This window comes from Haemaphysalis longicornis, unplaced genomic scaffold (genome assembly GCF_048455015.1).
Source record: "Haemaphysalis longicornis isolate Haplotype H1 unplaced genomic scaffold, Haemaphysalis longicornis Haplotype H1 scaffold_5, whole genome shotgun sequence".
NCBI lineage: Eukaryota > Metazoa > Arthropoda > Arachnida > Ixodida > Ixodidae > Haemaphysalis > Haemaphysalis longicornis.
In genome coordinates, this window is record NW_027526385.1 from 41,662,339 (window position 1) to 41,684,250 (window position 21,912).

Here is a 21,912-nt window from a genome sequence, read left to right on the forward strand (position 1 = left end):
CAAAATAAATTCCACTCTTCCAACAATGCTTGGCTGCACACAACAGCTGGTACAAGTAGATAAGTTTCAAGAAATGTCGGAAAATATTGCCACGCAGATGCATGGTAGCATCTAGCGAATTACAAAGCGAGGACATGAAGATAGGGGTGAGGGGTATGGCCTTCTTATCAGGTTCATACTAAAGCAGCTGATCAGTGCCGACAGCGCACTAACCCTCCTGCTCCGAGCTCTGAACACCAAAAGTTTCAAATAGATATGCTGTGTCCGCACGACAAGGAGGAGAGGCAAGGCCTGCAGCAGCGGCAGTCCGACAACTGGAGACACCCGCTATATCACCAGTGACATTAGGACGCAAGGGCACAGGCCGATAGTGAAGGTGCCCATTGAAGTTAACGGAGTGCTGACATCAACTCTGCATCAGCTTCCCAACGAAGATGTGTTCAATGTTTGCATCATATATTAAACACCACCTGCTGAATACAGGCGTGCCTTTCATGCCTGTGTAATAGCGAATTCCCTGTGTAAACAAACCAAAACCTAAAACACTGGCTTGCTTAACCAAACACTGGCTATACTGGTTACACTGGCTTGGTTAAGCAAACAGGCCGGTAATTTTTTATTCCTGGCATTTTGTGTCAGCAAGCATGTGTGTGTGTGCATAGTGAGCTTCCTGGTGTGGTGCCCAGCAGTGAGTGCGTGAGAGAGGGAAGGAGAGAGAGACAGAGATAGAGAGAGAGAGACAGAGATAGGTAGATAGATTGAGAGAGAGAGAGACAGAGATAGGTAGAGAGAGAGAGAGAGACAGAGAGTGGATAGATTGAGAGAGAGAGAGAGAGAGAGAGACAGACAGACAGGGATAGAGAGAGAGAGAGAGAGAGAGGGTGGATAGATTGAGAGAGAGAGAAAGAGACAGACAGACAGGGATAGAGAGAGAGGGGGGAGGGGGAGGGGGAGGGAGGGAGGGAGGGATAGGTAGATAGATAGAGAGAGGGAGAGAGAGGGGGTCTTCAATGTGGACTGGTGAGGTCAGCCCTGCTGGTGACAGGGCTTGCTACGCCAGATTGGGGATGACCACAGTGATAAACGACGAATGTCGGACATTACGGGTGCAACAGCGAGAAAGCAAACAAGAAACATTGAAAGCAAAATACAAGAAAATGCTACTAGCAAAGTTCGAACAGAAATTAAATTTGAAAAAACAATCGTTGATGTAAACTCTGATTCAGAATACGAAGTAAACAGTGCAAAAAAAAAGGGGGGGAAGAGCCCCAACCCAAGAAAAAGAAATAGATAAACACCACAGCACGAAAGAGTACATATCTCGAGACCGGCAGCGAGCCTTCTGACAGCGCTCCCTCCCCATCAGCGCTAATTGCGATGACCACGCGACATAGTCTTCACCTAAATGCAGTCAACACACCAGTATGTTGTTTGACAGCGTCCGCTGCCGGTGAATATACGTACGCATGTATAAAGACTTTCTCTCTAACTCACCGTGCCAGCGGGATGGTGTCACTATCCATGTAGCTGCCACCCGACACGTGGTCCCTGTGAACGAGAAAGACAAATTTCTTGCTCTGATGGGACATGATAGGACAGGGATGCATGCGGGTACACTTACAACATTCTGTTAAGAAGCATCAAACTGATAGAAAAAAAAATAAAAATTAAGGCCCTTTTCATCTAACGGGATGAATCACAAAGCTGTCGCTCTTGAAGTCGCCTAAATGACCATTTTTGCCTATGTTTGCAAACTTCGTGCCCTGTTTTCTCTGAACCATTTTTTTTCCCACATGTTCAGCTGTCGGGTACAATATCTTGGGATGTACTGGTTCGATTTACATCATTTTTGCTGCAATCGAAAACTTACGAACTGAACAGTGCAATAAAGCCACAAAAGTATGGAATTTCTTTTTGCTGGCACAACATTTTATGCAGTTAGTTTTACAAAAACATTGTAAATTGATGACCTGACATTTACGAATTTTACAGCGTTTGCAGAAGCCATGCTAAAGTTACTGCAGTGGTATAGTTGCACTCCCTGGTCCTTCTAGAGCACAAAGGGATAAAAGCTATTTGAGTATTTCATATGCACATAATGAAAAAATTGCCCGAAACGGAGTGACATAACATGTTGCACAACTCTAAACTTACACCCCATAGACCAAAACTGACTGCATATTTGTGCTCAGGATGTTGAAATAAACTCAATGTGTAAATCTCAAGTACATAGGTTAAAAAATAACAAAAATGTCCTCAAGAGCAGTGTCCCCCCTTAATGTACCTCTGTGGCAAACCATTGTGTAAGTTGCCTTTCCTGCAGTGCGTTTTGGGTGTAATAATTTGGATTTTAGACTTTGGCTTTGCGCTTTGAAGAAGTCATTGGCTTTCGACCAAAGAAAGCTTCGCGTTTCAACAGTCTTTCACTTCACCCATGATCATCATCAGCAGCAGAGAAGGTTGGCTTTCCTGCAGTGTGTTTTGGGGCAACGCCACCACCATTGAGGCATAGAAAGCTTCGCTTTAAAAGCACACCTTAAACATCTACTTATTAAAGTAGTTTGGTAACGCCCACCCCCCTTCAGAGCCACCAATAGGAAGGTAGGCTGTGTAACTTGAAGGAACTACATCACCATAGCATGAGTGAATTGTCCCGCCCAATCCCAGAATCCCAGACTGAATAAAAACATGACAAAAAACATTTAAAAACAAAAAAACAAGACAGATGGGCTTACGAGTCCACGGGGCTCAGAGGGTCCAGGTACAGGCTGGCTGGATCGACCCTAGCGTAGAGCGACGCCAGGCACAGCGCAAAGATCACGGCCGGAATGCCCACGACCAGGAATGCAGCAACACTGAACCAGTAGCCATTCTGCAAGCCAAGCCAAGCCATTCAGTCAAACACAAAAGAAAGATAAGCAAGCGACAGCTTCAGTACCAGCTGCTAGGGCTTTAGGTTTCAACTCAGAGAAAGAGTTAGAAGAGGGGCACTTTGTTCCGAACAACTCGTGATGAATTTTCGCGCAAGACGAATGAGGACTCGTAAGTAGAGACGAAGAGAGGACGTGCTGACACTTCACCGTAAAAAAAATTTCCTAAAAGCCAAACCAAAATAACCTAGCCAATCCGTCTTGAGGCAGAAAGGTTTCACTTCACAGTGAACACACCCACCAACCATGTCTGTGCTACCAGATAAGGCAAAAATACGATTTCAATTAGTGAATTCGTATTCCCAGCATGCTCTTCACAAAGTTTGGGTGAAGCGATTAACGATTAGCAGAGAAGCCATGACAATGTTTTTACACCAAAAGGTACTAACGGCAACTTATCTCAAGGCATGAAAAAGCATAACTGATGCTCAACTCTAAAAAAAGCATAATACAGCCATTTTTCAGACATTCCACTACTATGTGTTAACAGTAGTCTTAAGATGAGGAACACGGCATTTATTCATTTAGTTAACCAGTTATGAATAAATTTGCCATTCTTGAAACAGTGAATCAACTGACTGCTCATTATGCATTCTTCGACATTACAGTACCTAGTTAAATTTAGCGCACCAACTTATGCTGTCCAAAAAAGTACTGAGTCTCCTGATATCACTTGTTATTAAAGCGAATGCTCTCTCAGTAGGACCGAAGGCGTTCTGTCAAAAAACTACTGCATTTCCCAATAGACTGATTGGTCGACCAAAAAGCTTTGATAAGATCTCTGGACACACAGTGCATGTGTGAAACAGGACTTCCATCCTGTCAAAACGGTTGGCTGAAAAAGGTGAAAAAAGAACGGTTCTAAATAAGACACTAAATGCATCGATCATGGAGGAGGAGTACAGTCGTATACCTTTATCTCATAAACCATGTATCGGTATACATTTACATCAATCGTATCTGCGTTTACTTAGTGCACGAAAAATCGTCGCATGGGTTCATTCTAAGTTTGTCATTTGGGTCTGTAAAGGTTTGATCGGACGCACTTTCAGCAAAAGTTTTGACGCACTTTTGATGCCCTTTTGATGTGAGAAAGCTTTCGCACTTCTCTCAACTATGTTTAGGAAGGGGTGGTAAATTTTTATAGCCACGTATTAAGATGAAAATCTGCAATGTATGTACGCAAAAGGCACAGGGGCCAAATCTCACCAGTGGCAAGAGGATTTTGTCACAGACAGAGCCCACGGCAGCACTGTAGACAATGTACAAATCCTTGCAGTCTCCAACATTCTCTTGGACCTGGACGTTGAGAGAAAGAACAAACAAAGAAGGAGTAAAAAACAATTGTTTAAAGGAAACAAGCTGAAATAAACCAGCAGGAAACGGAGCTCTACAAAACATTTAAAGGTAAGGCAAAGCAATGTAGCTGGTGTTCTACTCATGTTCTGAAAATTTCTCACTGAAGACAATGCATTTCACTTCTGCCAGCGTGATGAGGCCCTCAAAAGGACCCTGCAACCCTTGTAAACTAATATTTCTAGCACTGCAATTTAGTTTTTGAGGCCCTGTAGAATAAAATGGAACAACAATTTCATTAACACAAACAAAGGTTATTAAAAAAAAAGACAACTGGTGTTTACAATCTTTCCTTCCCATTTTCCAAGCAGTGCAGCAATGGGGAAATAGAGTGACAACTGAGTAAAAAATGCTTTTCCTTTTCATCTTTTTATGCATTAGTACCGCACCACAATTGGTACCAACTGGTTAGTACTGTACCTGACCACTGGCAGTCATCTTTCCCTTCCCGTTCTGAAAACATCCACTATCACTTGTCACACTAGTGAGAAGTAATGGCTCATCCCAATTGCAAACGCCAAGTTCCTCCGTTGCCACCTTTTTTTACATGTACTGCTAAAGGACAATATTTTTAACCTTTTCAGAAATTTGAGTGCAGTTTGCCTTTGAAGATGCCCACCAAGCACCAGGAAAGAAGCAATGCCAGTTCACTAGTTACATTAGCAAGTTTATGACTAAGCAGGCAACAGCAGTAGCTGTTGTAACCAGAGCTCTTCGATGTAGGCAGTTGCGAAACAATGCCTCAAAAAACGACTCGCACCTGGACCCCCCCCCCCCAACTTTGGATCATGCGTACAGTGGCACCACCACGGCCACCACAAGCACTATCCAAAAACACACTAATTATGCAAACTGGGTATTTAACGTTCAACTTTATTTTAAAGGTGCATAAGTTTTTACTTTTGCGCTTTTGTAAGTTACTTATTGCTTTCTTAACTCCGGTTTTTATGCTGCGTTTGTTTCTGCGTCTGCACAACTGCCTCGTGCGGGCACTCTGGTGCAATATAGGTTCGTCCTGACGTACTAAATTTGATGTTGTCGCTCGGCCTATGGCCCACCATACGCCAGAACTAATCCAGTAGCTGATCAAGTGGCTCTATATAATCCTTGCAAGCATGTGCAAAGCTGTCAAACTGAATTTTTAACTCTTTTTGCCACCAGAAGTGTGCAGATGACACTCGGCAAACAATGCGCAGGCAACGACGCATCTTGCTGACCACACGGTCACATTTTTTTACTACTCTTGCTTCGAATGCATACAAAACACCTGCATGGTTGAACACATTGGGCGCAACAAATTTATGTAAGCACCCAAATATCATTTTTCGCCCAGGTCGTACAGCGGCAAGGCCCACTGTATGGTTTGTTTTGTCACCAACAGATGGCGCCACTGCGTGGAAAATCCAAAACAGTGACATTGAATAGGAGGGGGGAGATGATAGATCCCTGTGGGGTACGGCTGCTTCCCTGCTGTAACGGATCTGGAGCCTGGACAAAGGGTTCCACCCGTGATTCCCCCATTTTTTTCTCCCCTTCCCCCTTTCCTCCATCTTTCCTTCAATAAAGTTTATTCAGTCAGTCAGTCCAAAACAGTGGACCAATCCTAGGGCCACTTTTTGATGCATGGAGACTATGAGGAGGGAGGGAGTCAACACACCTGCTTCCTGGTGTGGTTGGCGAAGTAGTTGACCAGCTGGAGGAACTTGTCCTTGTACTTGCGGGCCGTCTCGTTGAGCTGCCGCACGTCTTGCTGCAGCTGCCGCGTGGCATTCTCCACCAGTTGCAAGGCGTACGCCTATGGGCAAGGGGAGGGAGGGGGATAAACAAAACTAGGTCAGGGTCAAGAAACCGCGGGCGAGAGATTCTTCTTTTTTCTATCCTGAAAGGGCAAAACCCTTCTAAACAGAATAAATAATAGAAAAGGTAAAATGACAAAGTCCGATACATGCAGTTGAACCCCTTTATAAGAGACACGTACTGGGGAGCAGTTTCTGTCTGTTATATGAGAGTTCTCTTACAAGCAGGGAACCATATTTTCACTACTTGATCAACCTATAGTTCAATGTGGGCATCGTACGACTAAAATAGGCTCAAAAGAATGCTACAGTATGCTGCAAAAGGTTTATTCTAGTTCATGTTTTGCCCCCAGAATTTATGAAATAGTTCTGACTCTGTTTTCTTTATGACTGTATTTACAGTGCGTTTTACAACAGCTACTATAAGCTTCCTCTTCTTTCACTGTCTGTGGAAGATGAATCGTAGATGTCGAATCGTAGATGTCGTGTTCACAAGCCTGATGAACAGCCAGAGCGCACAGCTTCTTCCACTGTGTGCTCTGGCTATCCGTCTTGCTTGCAGGACTCAACATCTGTGATGCTTCTTGATTGGGAGCTATGTGATTGGGAGAGCCCACTGTGCACTCCCGGTAATCCTGGCTTGCGCAGAAGCCCGCATGCGCAGTCGCACTCGTACGCATGGTGGTAAGTTTTAACCCCTTCTGTACGTTGCATTTCTATTTGCACGGCTTATCGTCATCATTTCATAGCTGAATGAACCACTGGGTGTTTGCTGAAGTTATAATAAATTTCGTCCCCTTGGATTACACAATGGGCACAACTGCAGTTAGGGACTGGTGGCACCACATTTAAAGTTAGAATGTCTGTTACAAGTGAGCTTGATGACCAAAATTCAAGCATAACTTGTCCTTTATTATCCAACTACCTTCTACTACCAATGTCTGTTATAAAAGAGGTCAATTTAATGGCCATCCGTGTGGGTGAATAGTCTTATACCTGATTGTCTCTTACAATGAGGTTTAGCTGTAATCACACTCAACAAACAAGTGAACTTTCGTGTTGCAACTGCGGCTTCTTATCACAAAATGCGATGACACCAAACAAAAACTTGTTCATTTCTACGGCACAGCCCCTCCCCATCTCTGATGATAAGCGAAGGAGCACTGATTATGCTTTTGGCATCTTATCTCGAGCAATGCAAAAACAATAAATTGCCCGGGAAAATCCACCTCCTCACCGCTTAGCTCCTGAGGGATAAATTTCACCCAAACTGCCCCCTCCCCCTCAGTTCCCATTTATCATGTGAAGCTTGTGGCTAGCACATGCGATTTCAGGATTAAACGGGGCAGTTAGTACGCCGACGCCACATTAGCAAGCATGCTGCACTAGGAACAATAGGACGGGCTATCACCGCCGCGGTGGCTCAGTGGCTAAGGCGTTGCGCTGCTGAGCACGAGGTCGCGGGTTCGATTCCCGGCCGCGGCGGCCGCTTTTCTGATGGAGGCGAAAAGCAAAAACGCCCGTGTGTACGAGATTTCGGCGCACGTTAAAGATCCCCAGGTGGTCAAAATTAATCCGGAGCCCTCCACTACGGCGCGCCTCATCGCCTGCGTTGCGTCGGCGCGTTAAAACCCTACAATCAATCAAAATCAATTATCACCAATTTAACTAATAAAAGCTAGTGAGTAATTGTTCTTAGGCCAGATTACGTGTGAAGCTTAGGAGGTTAGTATTTGGCTTGAAATCAACAACCAGGTCCTGGCTATTGAAACTCAATACTTAGGCCAGCACAGACAGGAAAGGTTTGGTTATCACCGTCAAAGCAAACAGCAAAATTCTTCAGGAGTCACGCTAAAGTCGGCACTTTGTAACTGAGAGTCGCCCTGAGATGGCGCTATGTCTTGAGTCACTCCCGGAATAATTGTTTGTTTTGGGTAAGTTTAATATTGTAGTTATTCGTTCCTGACTCCATCACTGAAAAATAAGGTTATTTCATTCTTTTACCCCAGTTTGTTCTTGAAGCCCAGAATCCCTCTTTATTTTGCAGTTGGTTTTCCCAGCATTAGACAATTGCCCAAAGGCTTCTGACGTCGCAAGTTAGTGCAGGAAAGTATGTAGTGACTCACCACCCGCCTTCCTATGGTATAACTTATGATATAACTTACTAAACTGAAGTTTGTGCCCAAAAACTGGCTTGAACTTCATTCCAACAAAGCAATATTTCAAAAGGAATGAAGTTGTAAGTTGTCTTCATGGCCTTCTTTTATCGCGCACTGGGGACCAGTCTACAGGTTCATTGACTTGCAACCAAGGATCACTGATCAGTTCTTCCCGACAAACATGATCACCAAAAGCTATTTTAGCTTCAAAAAGGAAAGCTACCTCCACTATCCCCTTCAATGACTGTCTTATAATCCTGCTAAACAGGCATTTCGAAGGCCTTTGAATCGAATGTCATTTAACCAAAGAGGCCAGCTCCGAGCTGCTACACGATATTTTTCGAAGTCATTTGGTTGAAATGCCATTTGAGTCAAAGGAGTACCACTAACTACCTTTGAGGTTCTCAAGGGCCTTCAAAATGCGAATGTTTGTACGCTAGGATGCAGTTCCTGCAAGCTGCATTTGCAAAAATATTTATTTACGAGTACAACTTGGCTCTTAATAGTTTTTTCACTTGTTTTTGTTTTCTATTCCTCAATCGACGATTGCAGGGTAACTTGGTACTTTCAACATTGGCAGTGCAAAAAAGAAAAAAAAAAATCCCTGTCCACTTTGTGCACGTATGTAGGTTGTTATCAATTCCATCACTAATAATAGCGTTGTTGTGGTTGTTGTTTGGCCCAGTTTAATTCTAAAATTACATTTTTCGACGAGTTAAGAGAAAAGAATTGGGCATCAGTGGTGACATCAAAACATGGCGGGCGAACGCGAAAACTTTCAACTGCCTCTGAAATTGGTCGTGTAGATTCTCCTCCAAGTTCGAAATGACATTTGAAATTTCAAGAAGCATTCAACTCAAATGTCCTTGCAATTGCTTGTGCAGCACGGGTGTTATTCGTGGATTCAGTAAGGTCATCATCCTCTTCCATTGACTAGAAACGGCCGGCCAACTTACGTGCAAATCCTTGTCGCCGATCATCAGAAGGCCTTCCACCTTGTCTAGGGATGGCAACAGCACTTCCTGGAACAGCAGAATGCAGCATGACTTCACTTAACGAAATTCCCTCTCCAGTCCGCATATACGGAGCCCTTCGCAAAAGACTGCATAGAGCGCTGTCAGACAGTACTACAAGCCCTTCACACCCACACATAAAAAACTCATGCCAAGGTCCTCCATTACGCATCGTAACGTAACCTAACAAACAGAAATAATCATATAAAACACCAAAAATTAACCTGGGCCATTAAAATTATAATGGAAACTAAAGATGAAAAAAAAAATAATAAACGAGGCAGGAGCTGAACTTGAACCAGCACACCACAACAAAAGATGATCTGTTCTATGCCAGCCTAATCTTAAAAATTCAAATGTTGTCGGAAGGCCCTCTAGACACTGCGCTCTCAAAAATACATAATCACGTAATGACAAGGTAGCGAAATTCCATTATCGTCGTTGTCGAAACCATCATCATGATCATTACCATCAGTTGTGGGTATCGATTACATCTGTTTCCCACCAGAACGCACCAGAGGAAAAGCTTGCTCCAGCGTCTACGCAAACGCAACTTCAACCGGCCTGGCACGCTGGGAACACCGGGAAGCGTTTCCTTTTTATCCAGATTAGCTCTTGAACAAGCTCAAAAGGTGTTTCAAAAGTGGAGTTAGCACAGTGCTGCACTACTGAGAACTTGCTATCGACTGCCACAAACTTGCACCAGCTATTTTAGTTGTGGCGACACGCTTCTCCCCAATACACCGTCTACTAGGTGCTTGAGGAACGCCTCCTGTGCTGCTTTTTTCACGTCCTGATATGATAGGGTTGCCCTCAAGTCCCTGTGGGGAACACTCTTTAGATAACAAAGCCTAGCTGCGTGCCGACATAGCTAACGCACCAGCGACAATACCTGCAAGTTTGCCTCGAAGATAACGGCCTCACTATACATAGGAAGGCTACCGTATTTGCGCGACTCTAACGTGCCCCCGAATATAACATGCACATCAGTGTACTTACAAAAATTCACACAAAAAAAAGAAAAGAAAATTAAAAGAATTGAAGCCGACCATACCATGCAGATGTAAAAGACACGACACCACTTGCCAGGCAGAAGACATTTCACCTGATGCACGCAAATGTGGCAGCAAAATTCCTTGTGCTACATAAACTTGCTTATCCAGCTCTTGCTGGCATTAAAATGAAAGTGAGCAACACTGAAAGCCAATATGGGCTTTGAGCCAGATTGTAACATGCGTGCCAATTTTTTTAAGGCTACCTTTAGGTGTGTGTTAGAATGGTGCAAACATGGTACTTTGATCCTGATAGATGGGCTCTACACAGGAATGGCTTTGATAAGATAAAATCGAGGACGGAAATTATCAGTCACTCATGGCTGATTTGAGCAGGCACGGTAAAGGAGGGGGTCCGTTAACAAAACTCACCTTTTGCTCTTCGATGACCTTGACGAATCTCTCCAAGTCCTTGAGTTCTTTGGTCACGCTTTCCAGGTCTGGCTTAACCTTAAATGTGGAGACAAAACGGCACACATGGAAATTACAGCAGAGCCTAAACAGAAGCTCGCTTCTTTTCTTTTTGAACGTCGAAAAGCTAGGCTGCCGGACAAGCAAGTTTTGCGACTGGGCCCATTGTCACTCAATTTCAGACAAAAAGCATCCTCGCTATTATGCAAACTTCTACAACAGAGCAAGTCACTCTTTTTATGTTTACTTCATCAGAATATTTACCTGTTAGACATAAATAATTTTATTGGGGCTGGGACTTCGTTGTAGCAGTACTATAAATGCTGTGATACTAAAAGCTGGGTAATGAAAACACAAGTTTTTCTCAACACTGTATCAAAACAACTGCCTCTCATTTTAAGAAATTTGATATTGTGTCAATAAACTTTTTTTTTTTTTTTGCCGGAGCATCGTTTGATTAGCCGTTTTTATACCAGGTTTCTATCTCTCGTGCCATATACAAGCATGCCCATCGCTGTCCAAAAATATACTTTAAAAAAAATGCACTCCAAAAGCACCCCTCATTCCGGCATTACTGCGGACATCATCACTTTTGCATTCAGAACCCATATAAGGTGCTTGGGTGCCCTCCAAGTTTGCATTTTCATTTGGTGCCGCTTCTATTCTGGGCATTCCAAGAATACTTCATCCGTAAGAACTCTTCAGTGCAAATTTGCTCGAGGTCAAATTTCTTGTTAGTTCTGAAACCTCTTTTTTTTTTCCTTTTAAACACTGAGAGAGAGAGTAGTTCAAAGGAAACAACTGCCATTATGGCTTTAAAATATTACAGCATCTCTGGTTTCTCAAGCGGACATTTTTTTCAGCTGCTTTTCACTTTAAGGCACATTCCCACTGGCGATTCGCCTCGTCGCGCGACGAAAAGCGATGTCGCAAAGCGACGAGCCGGCCGTCGCTTTTCGTCGCTTTGCGACGGCAGAGCAGATCGCTCTCGGTCCGAATTCCCTCGTTGCGCGACGGCCCCGCAAAACCGGTAAGCCAATCACGGCGGCGGAGTAGGCTGACGTAGCCGGAAACAAAACGTTTCTTTACATCCGGTATGCAAACGCTGCGGGCGGGCGGGCGAGGACGAACCGCCGCCGCCAGCCGCTGGTACCGCTGGCTCGCTCGGCCGCTTGGCCCACTATCGCTGTACCCGCCGGGTCGGGCCGGCAAGCAACTTCCCGTGTGCATCGGTTCTTTGGTCAGTGGCTTCAGCGTACGCGTGCACTATAATCAACGAATAGCGTGGAACTCATCAGTGTGGAGAAGCGTGTATGGATTGTAAAAGCAAGTAATCATCGTATAGAGCTAGGTGGACAGCGAGACGGTAGGTTGACTTGCAGCCTCTTCGTCTATCGGTGACTGGTAAACACGCGTAGAGTTCGCAGGCGTCAGAACCTTGCGCCTGTGAAAAGAAGCGACATTTGTGGGCCGTGATGCGGGTGTTGTGGCGTGAAAGCAAGCGTGTGCATTTCTTCGTGCAATAATATGTTGAAAAGAGCCTTCGTGAGTTTGTTATTTTCAGCTCCTCCCGCAACTCGCAAATGCTTTCGGCATTGCTCCAGGTTAGTAGCACGTGTTTTAGTTTCATTTCTACCTGCTTTTGTCGCGTAACATCATTTTCTTCGACTTCGAATGGTTGTACCAACGAGGTCGTACAAGTCGGGAAGCAGCTGCGCTGAACGCAGTCGCATCATCGCTCATCGCAAGTGCGAACACCACCTCAAAGCCTCATCGCGCGACGCGCGCCGTCGCGCGACGAGACAAATCGCCAGTGGGAATGTGCCTTTACTCTTGGCATTCTTGCGATTTTGTAATGTGCTGCTGCAAAAACGATGTTTGGTATGACAAAAGTAGTTCACCCTTCCTGAACTCGCAATACAAAGTTCCTCATCTGTCATCCTCCTGCTTCGCTCATAAACTTGCAACGATTTTCCGACGTTGGGCACTACGCAAGCAGTACAGCCTGCTTGAACAAAGTGTGGCCGCACTGCTTTTAGTGCAGCCCCAAGCACCTTTAATGCACATTTACATTTACCCCGTATCGACAGCCTGACCTGGGAAAAGCTTGGCGAAAAAGAAAGAGCAGAGGCTTACATCCTGGACCTTTGGGTCAGACTTGAACTCGTCGATCTTGCGCAAGGTTTCTTGCAAGTTGAACTTCAGGTGGGTCTTGTTGATCTAGGACGGAAAGGAAGCGTGAGCAAATTCAGAACAAACCAGACAACCGTTTGGAGTAGACCTAGGAACAACTTGGGGATGCTGGAAAACACAAGTACAGTTCGATACTGCTATTTGACCACATTTTGAACAAATGACAGTTTAGTCTTCTAAGACCCTTATTTCAAACCAATTCTGATAGTTAGGTCACAAAGAACAGATCATTGAGGACCACCCCAAGGTGGTAAAAACTACATCGACAGTGGCTGATGTACAGCTGTGCGACTATGTGCATTAAGGGGGGACACTGCTCTTAAAAAAGCTTTTAATTGTTAAGTACACTCTGTGAAACTTGCTGGTCTTGCGGCTTTTTTCCCACTGATTTCAAAAATGCGTTAATTTTTTTTTGAGTCAGTCAATTAGTTTCCTAGATAATTAGAAATAAGCAGTAATTTTTGGAAGAACAATAGACAAAACAGTCTTAATCATAAAGCTGTAATGCTTATATTTTCCAATACTCTGAACACTGGTGAATGCAATAATAGAAGCGGTTTTGACTAATTTTGCAGCTCATTTACCTTGGTGTTTGAAATGGGCATTTGAAATGGTTCCTTGCCACTGGCACCACCAAAGTTCAATGACCTGTAAAATTGGTTCCAAGTGGTGCACCAAAAACAGATTCCCTAATTGCATTCACCAGTATTCATAGTATTGGAAAAAAGGATTACAGTTTTATGACTAACACTCTTTCGTCTATTGTTCCTCAAAAAAATACTAATTATCTTAAACTGTCTTAGGAAATAATTGACTGACTCAAAAAATAATGGCGTATTTGAAATTAGAGGGGGATAAGCAGAAATACTGACAAGTTTCACCGAGTTTACTTGAAAATTAAAAGAAATGGTTTTAAGAACCATGTCCCCCCTTAAATTAAGCAGGGACTGCGTGTTTCAATTGGACCGCGGTTGCAGCAACATTGTTCCCTAATCCCTAAAACTAGAAACTAGAAGAACTAGAACTAGAACTAGAAATCACTAGAAAGCTGTAGAGCTTTCCTTTGTAGCCATACGGCTGCATTGAGGTGGATGTCAAACTTTCCTTAGCAGAAACTCACTCCACCTTGGGGATTTCCCCTAAATCTGGTTGATTAGAACTGCACAGATATGGCTTGTATTCACTGGCAATGCACGCATGCAGGCAACCATGTGAGTGCGCCGTCACTGGTTACGTCAAGCTCCGCGGGATGGCGGTACTTATCCGTGCTAAGCACACGATTTCTGCTGGACGTTCCAAACTCTACCAAACCGAACACAAAGTAATGCCTCGAGTCCAGTGTGAGTGCGATTAAAAACATCTCTGTTGACACCATCATTGAGAATCGGGTGGAAATGGAGCAGAGAACGCACGCCAGTGTTTTTTTTCTTCGGCATGTGGGCGCAGCAGCCATGTCTGTGGCCGTTTCTAGTGTTGCCAAGCAAAGGAATTGACAGCTAAACTTTTCAATGAATACTACCTATACTTTTACACTGAGCCACACAAAACACTCACCTCCGCCTTCAGGTCTTCCAGGTCCCGTTTGTTCACCTTAGCCTTGGAAAGCTCGGCCAGCTTGTCCTTCAGATCCTGGGGCACAATGTTCTCCACGTTGACGCCGTCAATAGCCTGCTCAAACTCCTGCGCCCCGTCGTTGATGTTGATCCCCACGTCCCCGTCTCCCCAGAGCCAGTCCGTCGACGCTGCCTGGTGCGTCAGGTTCTTCAGCACCTCGCGGCCCAGCAGGTGGAACAGGCTGTACGACCGGTTCCGGCACTGACCGAACCGGTCCAGAATCTCCCCAAGAGCGTCTTCGCTGACCGGGGCCGACGGCGGCAACCACGACCGTGACGCCCAGCTCGCCAGCCGCTTGAACTCAACGCCGCTCGGGTTCCGCGCAACGTCACAAGCTCCTCGCTGACCCGCGATCCCGGCGAAGAGGAGAACGGTCGACAGGAGCATCGGGATGAAAAAGGCCAGGATGAAGAGGACCGCGCCGGTCGTCAGACAGCTCCCGCCGGTCTTGCGGTGGCACGAGCCTTCACGCGAGCCGCAACCGCCCCACAGGAGACCGAGCACGTAGAAGACGAGGATGGCGGCGAGAATGCAGGCGATGGCGAGTGTGGCGTAGCCGTAGTAGCCGATGTATGGAGCGGCCTCTTGGAAGGTGTTGCGGATGGAGGTAGTGTCTAGTTGGCCGGGCTTGGTGATGTTGTTGAGGTCTAGCTTTTCGCTGTTTGTCTGCAGCGTCGCACCCACTTCGTCCAGCTTCGTGACGATCTCTGTGGGTCACGGGAGAAAGAAGAAACTGCTTGCAGCGACATTGTAGTTGACACTCATCTGGCCGCAGTGTTAACATGCGAAGGGAGAACTTATTTCAAAAACAGGAGAGGGGGTAAAATTCCCTCTCTTGCTTTACCCCGTCTTACAGGAGGTAAAGATAGGGTAAAATGGGGTAAAACCCTGTTTTAGCCACTCCTACAGGGGGTAAAGAAGTGGTAGAACAGTGGGTAAAACCCTGTGTTACCCCTCCTCTGTTTTACCCCCTCTTACAGGAGAGGGGTTTTTACACTCTCTCCTGGAGGGAATAAATCCAGAGAGGGGGTAAAATGGGGTTCTACCCCCCATTTTACCCCCTCTCATTTTACTCCCTCTCCTGTATGAGGGGGTGCAGTGTTTATGAACAGATGAAGAAAGTACATGAGGACAGTGCCCTGTAGTGCGCTGGGGTTCAAGAGCTTGCGGCTTTGTATGGATGCTATAGGGAGTTGTTATAAGATGTTGCTTATGGGAGTTGTTGTGTGGGCCAGTTACCCAATTTCAGTCACCTCAGAGGAAATGTGCCACAAAGAGGAACACACAGTGATGATCAACACAGATATGACTCTTGTTAGCATTACTATCATGGAGAAAATTGTCACCTGGACCGTAAAAACTGTCTCACATCAACATCGCAGTGCCTAACGAAATTCAATCACCAAATTCCCTTATTTTTCTGGTCTTTCGTAAGCGCTTGAACAAAAAGTTCCACGATCAGCCAACATCTTGGAAAATGCATGGTGGTAGTTCACACATGCACAAATTGCATGCTAATTGCTCTAACAAAACACTTTTGCTTATTAAACGCTTTATGAAGTAAGCTACAGCTAAAGAAATACTGCCCTCATCTGCATTACAATACAAACAGGCCAATAATTTGAACTGAAAATGGGCAACTGCATTGCCCTTTTTAGTGAGATGGGGTGTTGCAATACAAATAAAGGCCTCACAGCTACTAGTGAAAAACAATTCCCGTCCACATTTCACAACACTACAAAATCTGTCGTCTTTGGTGCTTGCTACTTCATTCCATCCAGAGAACGGGTAGAACAAACTTGCAACGATAACCTTGTGATATGAGAAAACTGCTCACACGGTGTCAGAATCTGACGTTAACTCTGCCACGAGTTCTAGCTTGCATTAAAACCTAAACACTGTTGGGAACAGCGCTCTTCAACTGTACATCTGAAAGTTTCCTCTACGCAGAGTTATAAATGTTTCGGCCGTCACGAGCACTCAGGCGATACGGCAGAAATGTTTGAGACACAGCGGCCATCTTCAAGCAAACAAAGACGGTAATGTGCTAAGCCTAAGCTGCTACGCATATTGTTAGGCTAAGCCTAAACTAACACACTAAGCTGCAAAGAGAAAACAATTAGGCCAATTAATGCCAGGGTGGCAGCTTCCACTAGGCAAAAGGTTCAGCCAACACGATAAACAAACTTGAGCTGCACATTCAAAGAAAATTAAACCCTGCACTCTGATCACCAACCCCAACCACCCACCCAATCGAAGCACAGATTATACGAGAGGCTGCCGCCATTGCAGAAAAAAAGTAAAGCCGTTCCACGCAACGTGAAAGCTGTCGGAAGTGCAGAGCAGCGATTCGCCATAATGGTCTATGGCGCCGTTATTCGCTCACTGCTACCACCCAATGCAATTCAAATTTCCCGCCTTTGCAGTGCTCGCATGCCCCCTGCCTCAAACTGCGCCAGTGGGAGTTCTGTACTTTTTGTGCTTGCTCTTCCTTCCGCCGAGCCAGCGTTGCACTGCCACATTTTCGTTTACTATCATAAAAACCAACCCAACGAGCATCCCTAACTAAATAAACGCGGGCGCTGCCGTTTAATAATGCATATTTTGCCTCAAAGGTACCTGCAGTTTTCTTTGCGCTAAACAACGGGGAGATGTATGACAAATGCCAGCGGTTCACAAAGTTCGAACGGTTGTGACTATATAAACCGCTTGGCTTTCGAAGCCTCTGTGCAACACCCTACGATGGTACGCCGGGCTCTACTTGGGTCTGTCATCTCGCTGCGCCGCCTGATTGCAGCAGTCACTTGACGTCAAGCGCTACAGCGAGCTACGACGACAAGGAGGATTCCCTAAAGTGCTTTGCACTTAAAAGTGTTTGAGCAGAAGTTCTTGCCCAGGACGCGAATGCCCACTATGTAGACCCCATTTAGCAAGCCAGCAGTTCCTGCACAATTCTGACCGAAATGAACTGAAGTTAACCTACGACAAAGGTCCACTGTAAACAAGTATTTAGGCCTCGATACTCACTGTCGGAGACTGTCTTAATTCGGTCCATGACGTCTTTCTTCCGCTTCTCTGTGTCCAGGGCCTGGGGAAACAAGTGGAAGCCAGGAAAGCAACCACATGAGAATACGAAATTGAGCATTTCATCACAAGCTACAGCTGAGCCCAAAGCGCTTGCACAATTTCACTAATCATACCACTCCAAATTATAAGTGCATGCAGCAAAGAAAGCCTTGGCTTTGTAATTTAATTTAAGATTGCCTTTCGTTGTTCCATTAAAGCCATGGACATTGAAATGTCTGACAAACACGGGCAATTTTGAATGCCGGTCTCAGTCACCAGCTCTTTATCAAGGAAGCTAATTAAAACAACTACCCTCTGCCCTAATAAAACCCCTGAGCTTGGAATGTGCAGAAAAAACAAAGAACATTTAATCACGCATTCCTTCTTTTCCCTCCTCTACTCTGTTTTTTACATCCTGCGCATCTCTGCTGTTTTCCTCAATGAGAATATTTACAACCCAGGCATCGTACACGCAAGACAATGTCCTGTGGCGTCTAAAGCAATTCAAAATCAGTTCTAATCTCGAACAAAAACAAACGAAAGAGTTAACTAATGTAACGACAAACTTTCGACAAAAATGTGACCCGTGGGAACTGCACAGCCCTCACGAGTTCCCCTAGTTACAGCTGTGTTTCATTAAAGGGGCCACGAAGACACAATACTAGCTTGTTTTATTCGAAAGATTTAGTGTTTTATAGCGCTACAGTGGCTAGAATAGGAAAGTGTGATTAGCGACATGCAGCGCCTGCGAGGCGCTTTGAAGCCGCCGACAGGGATCCGCGAGGGGGCGCGCGCGATCGTTTACATGTCGCCTGGTGAGGCGCGCGCGGATCGTCTGCAATACGATTGCTGCTTTGACCAGAGAGAAGCACCGCCTGTTTCCTCTGCCGTAGCAGGTTTAACTGCCGCCAAAGCAGAGCCACAATTTTGTGCCGGGCCGCTCTACGGTGTACAAGTCCTGCAAAAAGAAACTGTTGTTGTTTGGCGTTCCGAAGAACGCACGTCTATATTGGCGCAGTGGCGATGACGAGCAATACCACGTACTGAGAAGCGGCTCAAGGAAAACACCGCTATGTGCGAGCTACACTTCGACGTAAGGTAAATCTCCCGGCACATTGAACATACCGTGAACGGAGAAGATTAATCTACAGGGGCAGGCCTCGGTTGCCCCCGGAAGCTGTGCCCACGCAATTTCCCAATCTTCCGAAGTACCAGCCGAAACAACTTCCCCGAGCAGGAAGTGTCAAGCGAGAAGCGCACCCGCGGCCCCACCCAGCAATAAAAACGCTAAGGATGGTGACTCCGCCTCTGTGAGTGCAGAGTTTGAAGAACCCCATGCTCCTTTTCTGTGAAGAACTTGACCTTCGGAAACACGGGGGAAACCACACACTGAGTGCTCCGCCCTTCACAGTGGCTTACAGCGCGTGTCGCACTGTGCAGGATAAAGCCAAAGCCCGTACATGTACCCTTCCGGACATTGGAAGCATTTACGAAGCATCTGACATGCTAAAGAAGTCTGCCACTCTCCCTGTCCATGACTATCAAATTCGTTTGGTCCTCTAGCTGCACTTTTACACGAAGGCATTGAAAAAGGAGAAGGCATGCCTCTTCGATCGTGAAAGGAAGAAGCACTTAAAGATCAATTGCCTCACGTAACAGCAGAATCGAAGGTCTAAAACGCTTTTACGAAGACAATTGGAGAAAAAATTCTTGGATTTGTTCACACACGAAGAAGAACTAGCAGCGAAAGGCAAGGCCCATTGAGCAAAGAAAGTTGATGGCTCCGAGCCTTTGTAATTTGGAACGAATCATGAGAAATTCACCAAAAGTGAGCAATTTTTGTTTGTTTGTAACGAGCACGTCAAAAATAAAATGCATTTACCAGTTGCCAGTCCGCAATTCTCTGATTTGCGTTTCATAAGTGTCAGAGCCAGCCGGCTATATGCGGCTGTCAAAGCGCGCCCAGTCGGCTGTAAATTTCGATTGTAGTAGTTCTTAAAAAAAATACGACATTCATTGTATCTCAATTTGCGCGAGCACGTAGAATAGCTATCAAAAAGGCTTTCTCGATGTGGTGCTGCGCGTGAATACTTTCGTACCCCGTATTCTGCCGCCGTCGCAGCGAACATGCAAGCGTGTGACAGCGCCACCTGGAATTTCCTCCAACAGCGTCATGAGGGAGAGGGCACGGTCATCACGCTTTCCTATTCTAGCCACTGTAATAGCCCCCCCGGCGCTTGTCCGGCAGCAAACGATACTTTATTCACCGAGAAATTAATCAATTTAAGTTAAAATTTTGATTCTCCCGCTAAATCACATGCTCCGTGATGTCGGCAATGACGTATCCAGGGCAGGGCCGTAAAACTTAAGATAGTATGCTCACCAGGCCAGCTACCATGTCGCAGACGGCCATTTGGTTATCTTGTTTATCTCCCGCTTTCATGGATGGCGCTGCAATACTGCTGAAGTCCAGTGTTCGCACTTTGCTTCTGACAGTACCTGTACACCTGCCGTATTTTTATTATGGTTGATAATGATAGTAAGCTATGACTAGACAAATATGGTCACGTAAGTGGCCGTGCCGGTTATGTCAGTTGGTCAGTGTTGTGTCAGACAAGACCAATGTGTCCGACGGCTGTGTTAGGCAGTGTCAGCTGGCAAAGTGCCGCACTACGTTGTTTGCTGTTTACACGTTCGTTCGTAACTTCCATTATTTGCCCCGCCATTCTCAACTGCTATAAGAGTATGCATTAATTTAAGCGCAAATAGCTCGTTCTGCAAGCTCACAATTCCTGCCTAACTTGCGTTTGCTTCTGCCGGCCTCAGCCAATCGCACAGCTGCACATTTTACGTCATAGATTCTAGTGCGGGAAGTAAGCTAGTGGGTCGCATGACCATTCCCTGTTTTACTAATTATACAGCTTATTTGAGCGAAGTTTACGTTTAAAGTGGTGTCCGTGTTATTCTAACGAGGCAATCTTTTGAATGAACCAAACTTGCATTTTATATTCATGGCCTCTTTAACATCCATTTCTAAATGCTAGCTCAGAGCCTCATCGGATGTTGCATGAAACAACACATTAGATACCAAAAAGAAGAAGTGGAACTAATCCACCTGCTGTAACGTACCTCGTTAATTTTGTTCTTGAGGTCGTCAATGTTGAGGCCTTCGAGGTCCTTCTTTGCCTTGTCGATGGCACCCAGCTTCTTGTCCAACTGAAAGAAACGGCACATAAGGAGTGTCAGTAATGGTCCACTCATCAAAGATAGGCGCTTACCATGACATTTCAATGATTCTTCTCAATAAAAAGCACATTTCACCAAGAAACCAGGAACTGCTATTCTAAATCAAATGTGATGCTACAGCACCTTACAGCAGTAGTTCCTGTAGCTACGTGGCATTCACAAAGACGACTTCAAGGCATGATGTAAATGCAAACGTCCTCACAAACAGCAGCATGTTTCTGAACTAGGCTAATCCTCCATTAGCTTCAATCATTAATTAGCTTCATTATTGTAATTATACCATAAGTACGTCAGTTTTGCTACCTGATGGCAATCTTAATTCAGTATCTGATGATCATGACTACGATGGTCACCATGGCAGTAGTCTATCCCAAAGCCAGGCGTACCGTATTTGCGCGATTCTAAAGCACATATTTTCTCACTGAAAGCAACTTTCAAATTTGTGAGCACGTTACAATATGGCACGAAATCGAAATCGACTTCAAAATGTCCAGCAGCATCGCAGTGGACACAAACATGCAACTCAATCCTGTACAAAACAATGCATCGACATGACAAGAGTAAATTTTGGCATACGCATTTTTCTAATGGCATTCCTTTGCCAGCTGTTGCGCATATTTATTTTGAAATTATTTCCAGATTAAAATACCTTTTAAGATTTCTATGAGAAAACTTACCTGTGCGTTACAATAGGGTGCGCGTTAGAATCGTGCAAATACGGTACGTCTATTCTGCGTTCCCATTCCTGTGTGTCACCACCATAGCAGTCATTGAAATATGCTCCACGAAGTTACAACTGCAGCAAAAAATGCAGCTACATCACTATCTTTGAAGTTTGCCGTAACATTTCTGCCAACACTGCCCGAAGTTGATACAGCTATCGCAGCCATTTCCTTGCATGCAGAGGGTAAATTGCAAATTTTTTAAACCCACTACAAGCCCTCATAGATACACATCTCCTAGCAAAAATACAACTAGGAATTATATGCAACTTATTTTTCAACCTGGTGGAGTGCTGTTTTTAAATTCAAGCAGTTCTGAAATCCCTAACAGCTATCACAGCCTTTTTTTAAAGC

General features: G+C 45.1%; 1 protein-coding gene across 9 annotated transcripts in view; it reads right to left on the reverse strand.

Moving 5' to 3' along the window:
- Window positions 1-21,912, reverse strand: part of LOC144138102 (prominin-1-A-like) — a 61,617-nt gene that overhangs the window by 11,820 nt on the left and 27,885 nt on the right. For all 9 annotated transcript variants that reach the window (XM_077670202.1, XM_077670196.1, XM_077670197.1 and 6 more), the window contains exons 10-19: window positions 20,720-20,806; window positions 17,552-17,612; window positions 14,465-15,231; window positions 12,854-12,937; window positions 10,679-10,756; window positions 9,198-9,263; window positions 5,944-6,081; window positions 4,140-4,229; window positions 2,736-2,872; window positions 1,495-1,548 (exon numbers count right to left, since the gene is read on the reverse strand). In XM_077670202.1, coding sequence (XP_077526328.1) covers window positions 1,495-1,548; window positions 2,736-2,872; window positions 4,140-4,229; window positions 5,944-6,081; window positions 9,198-9,263; window positions 10,679-10,756; window positions 12,854-12,937; window positions 14,465-15,231; window positions 17,552-17,612; window positions 20,720-20,806 — 1,562 coding nt within the window. The remainder of the gene's footprint in view (window positions 1-1,494; window positions 1,549-2,735; window positions 2,873-4,139; window positions 4,230-5,943; window positions 6,082-9,197; window positions 9,264-10,678; window positions 10,757-12,853; window positions 12,938-14,464; window positions 15,232-17,551; window positions 17,613-20,719; window positions 20,807-21,912) is intronic.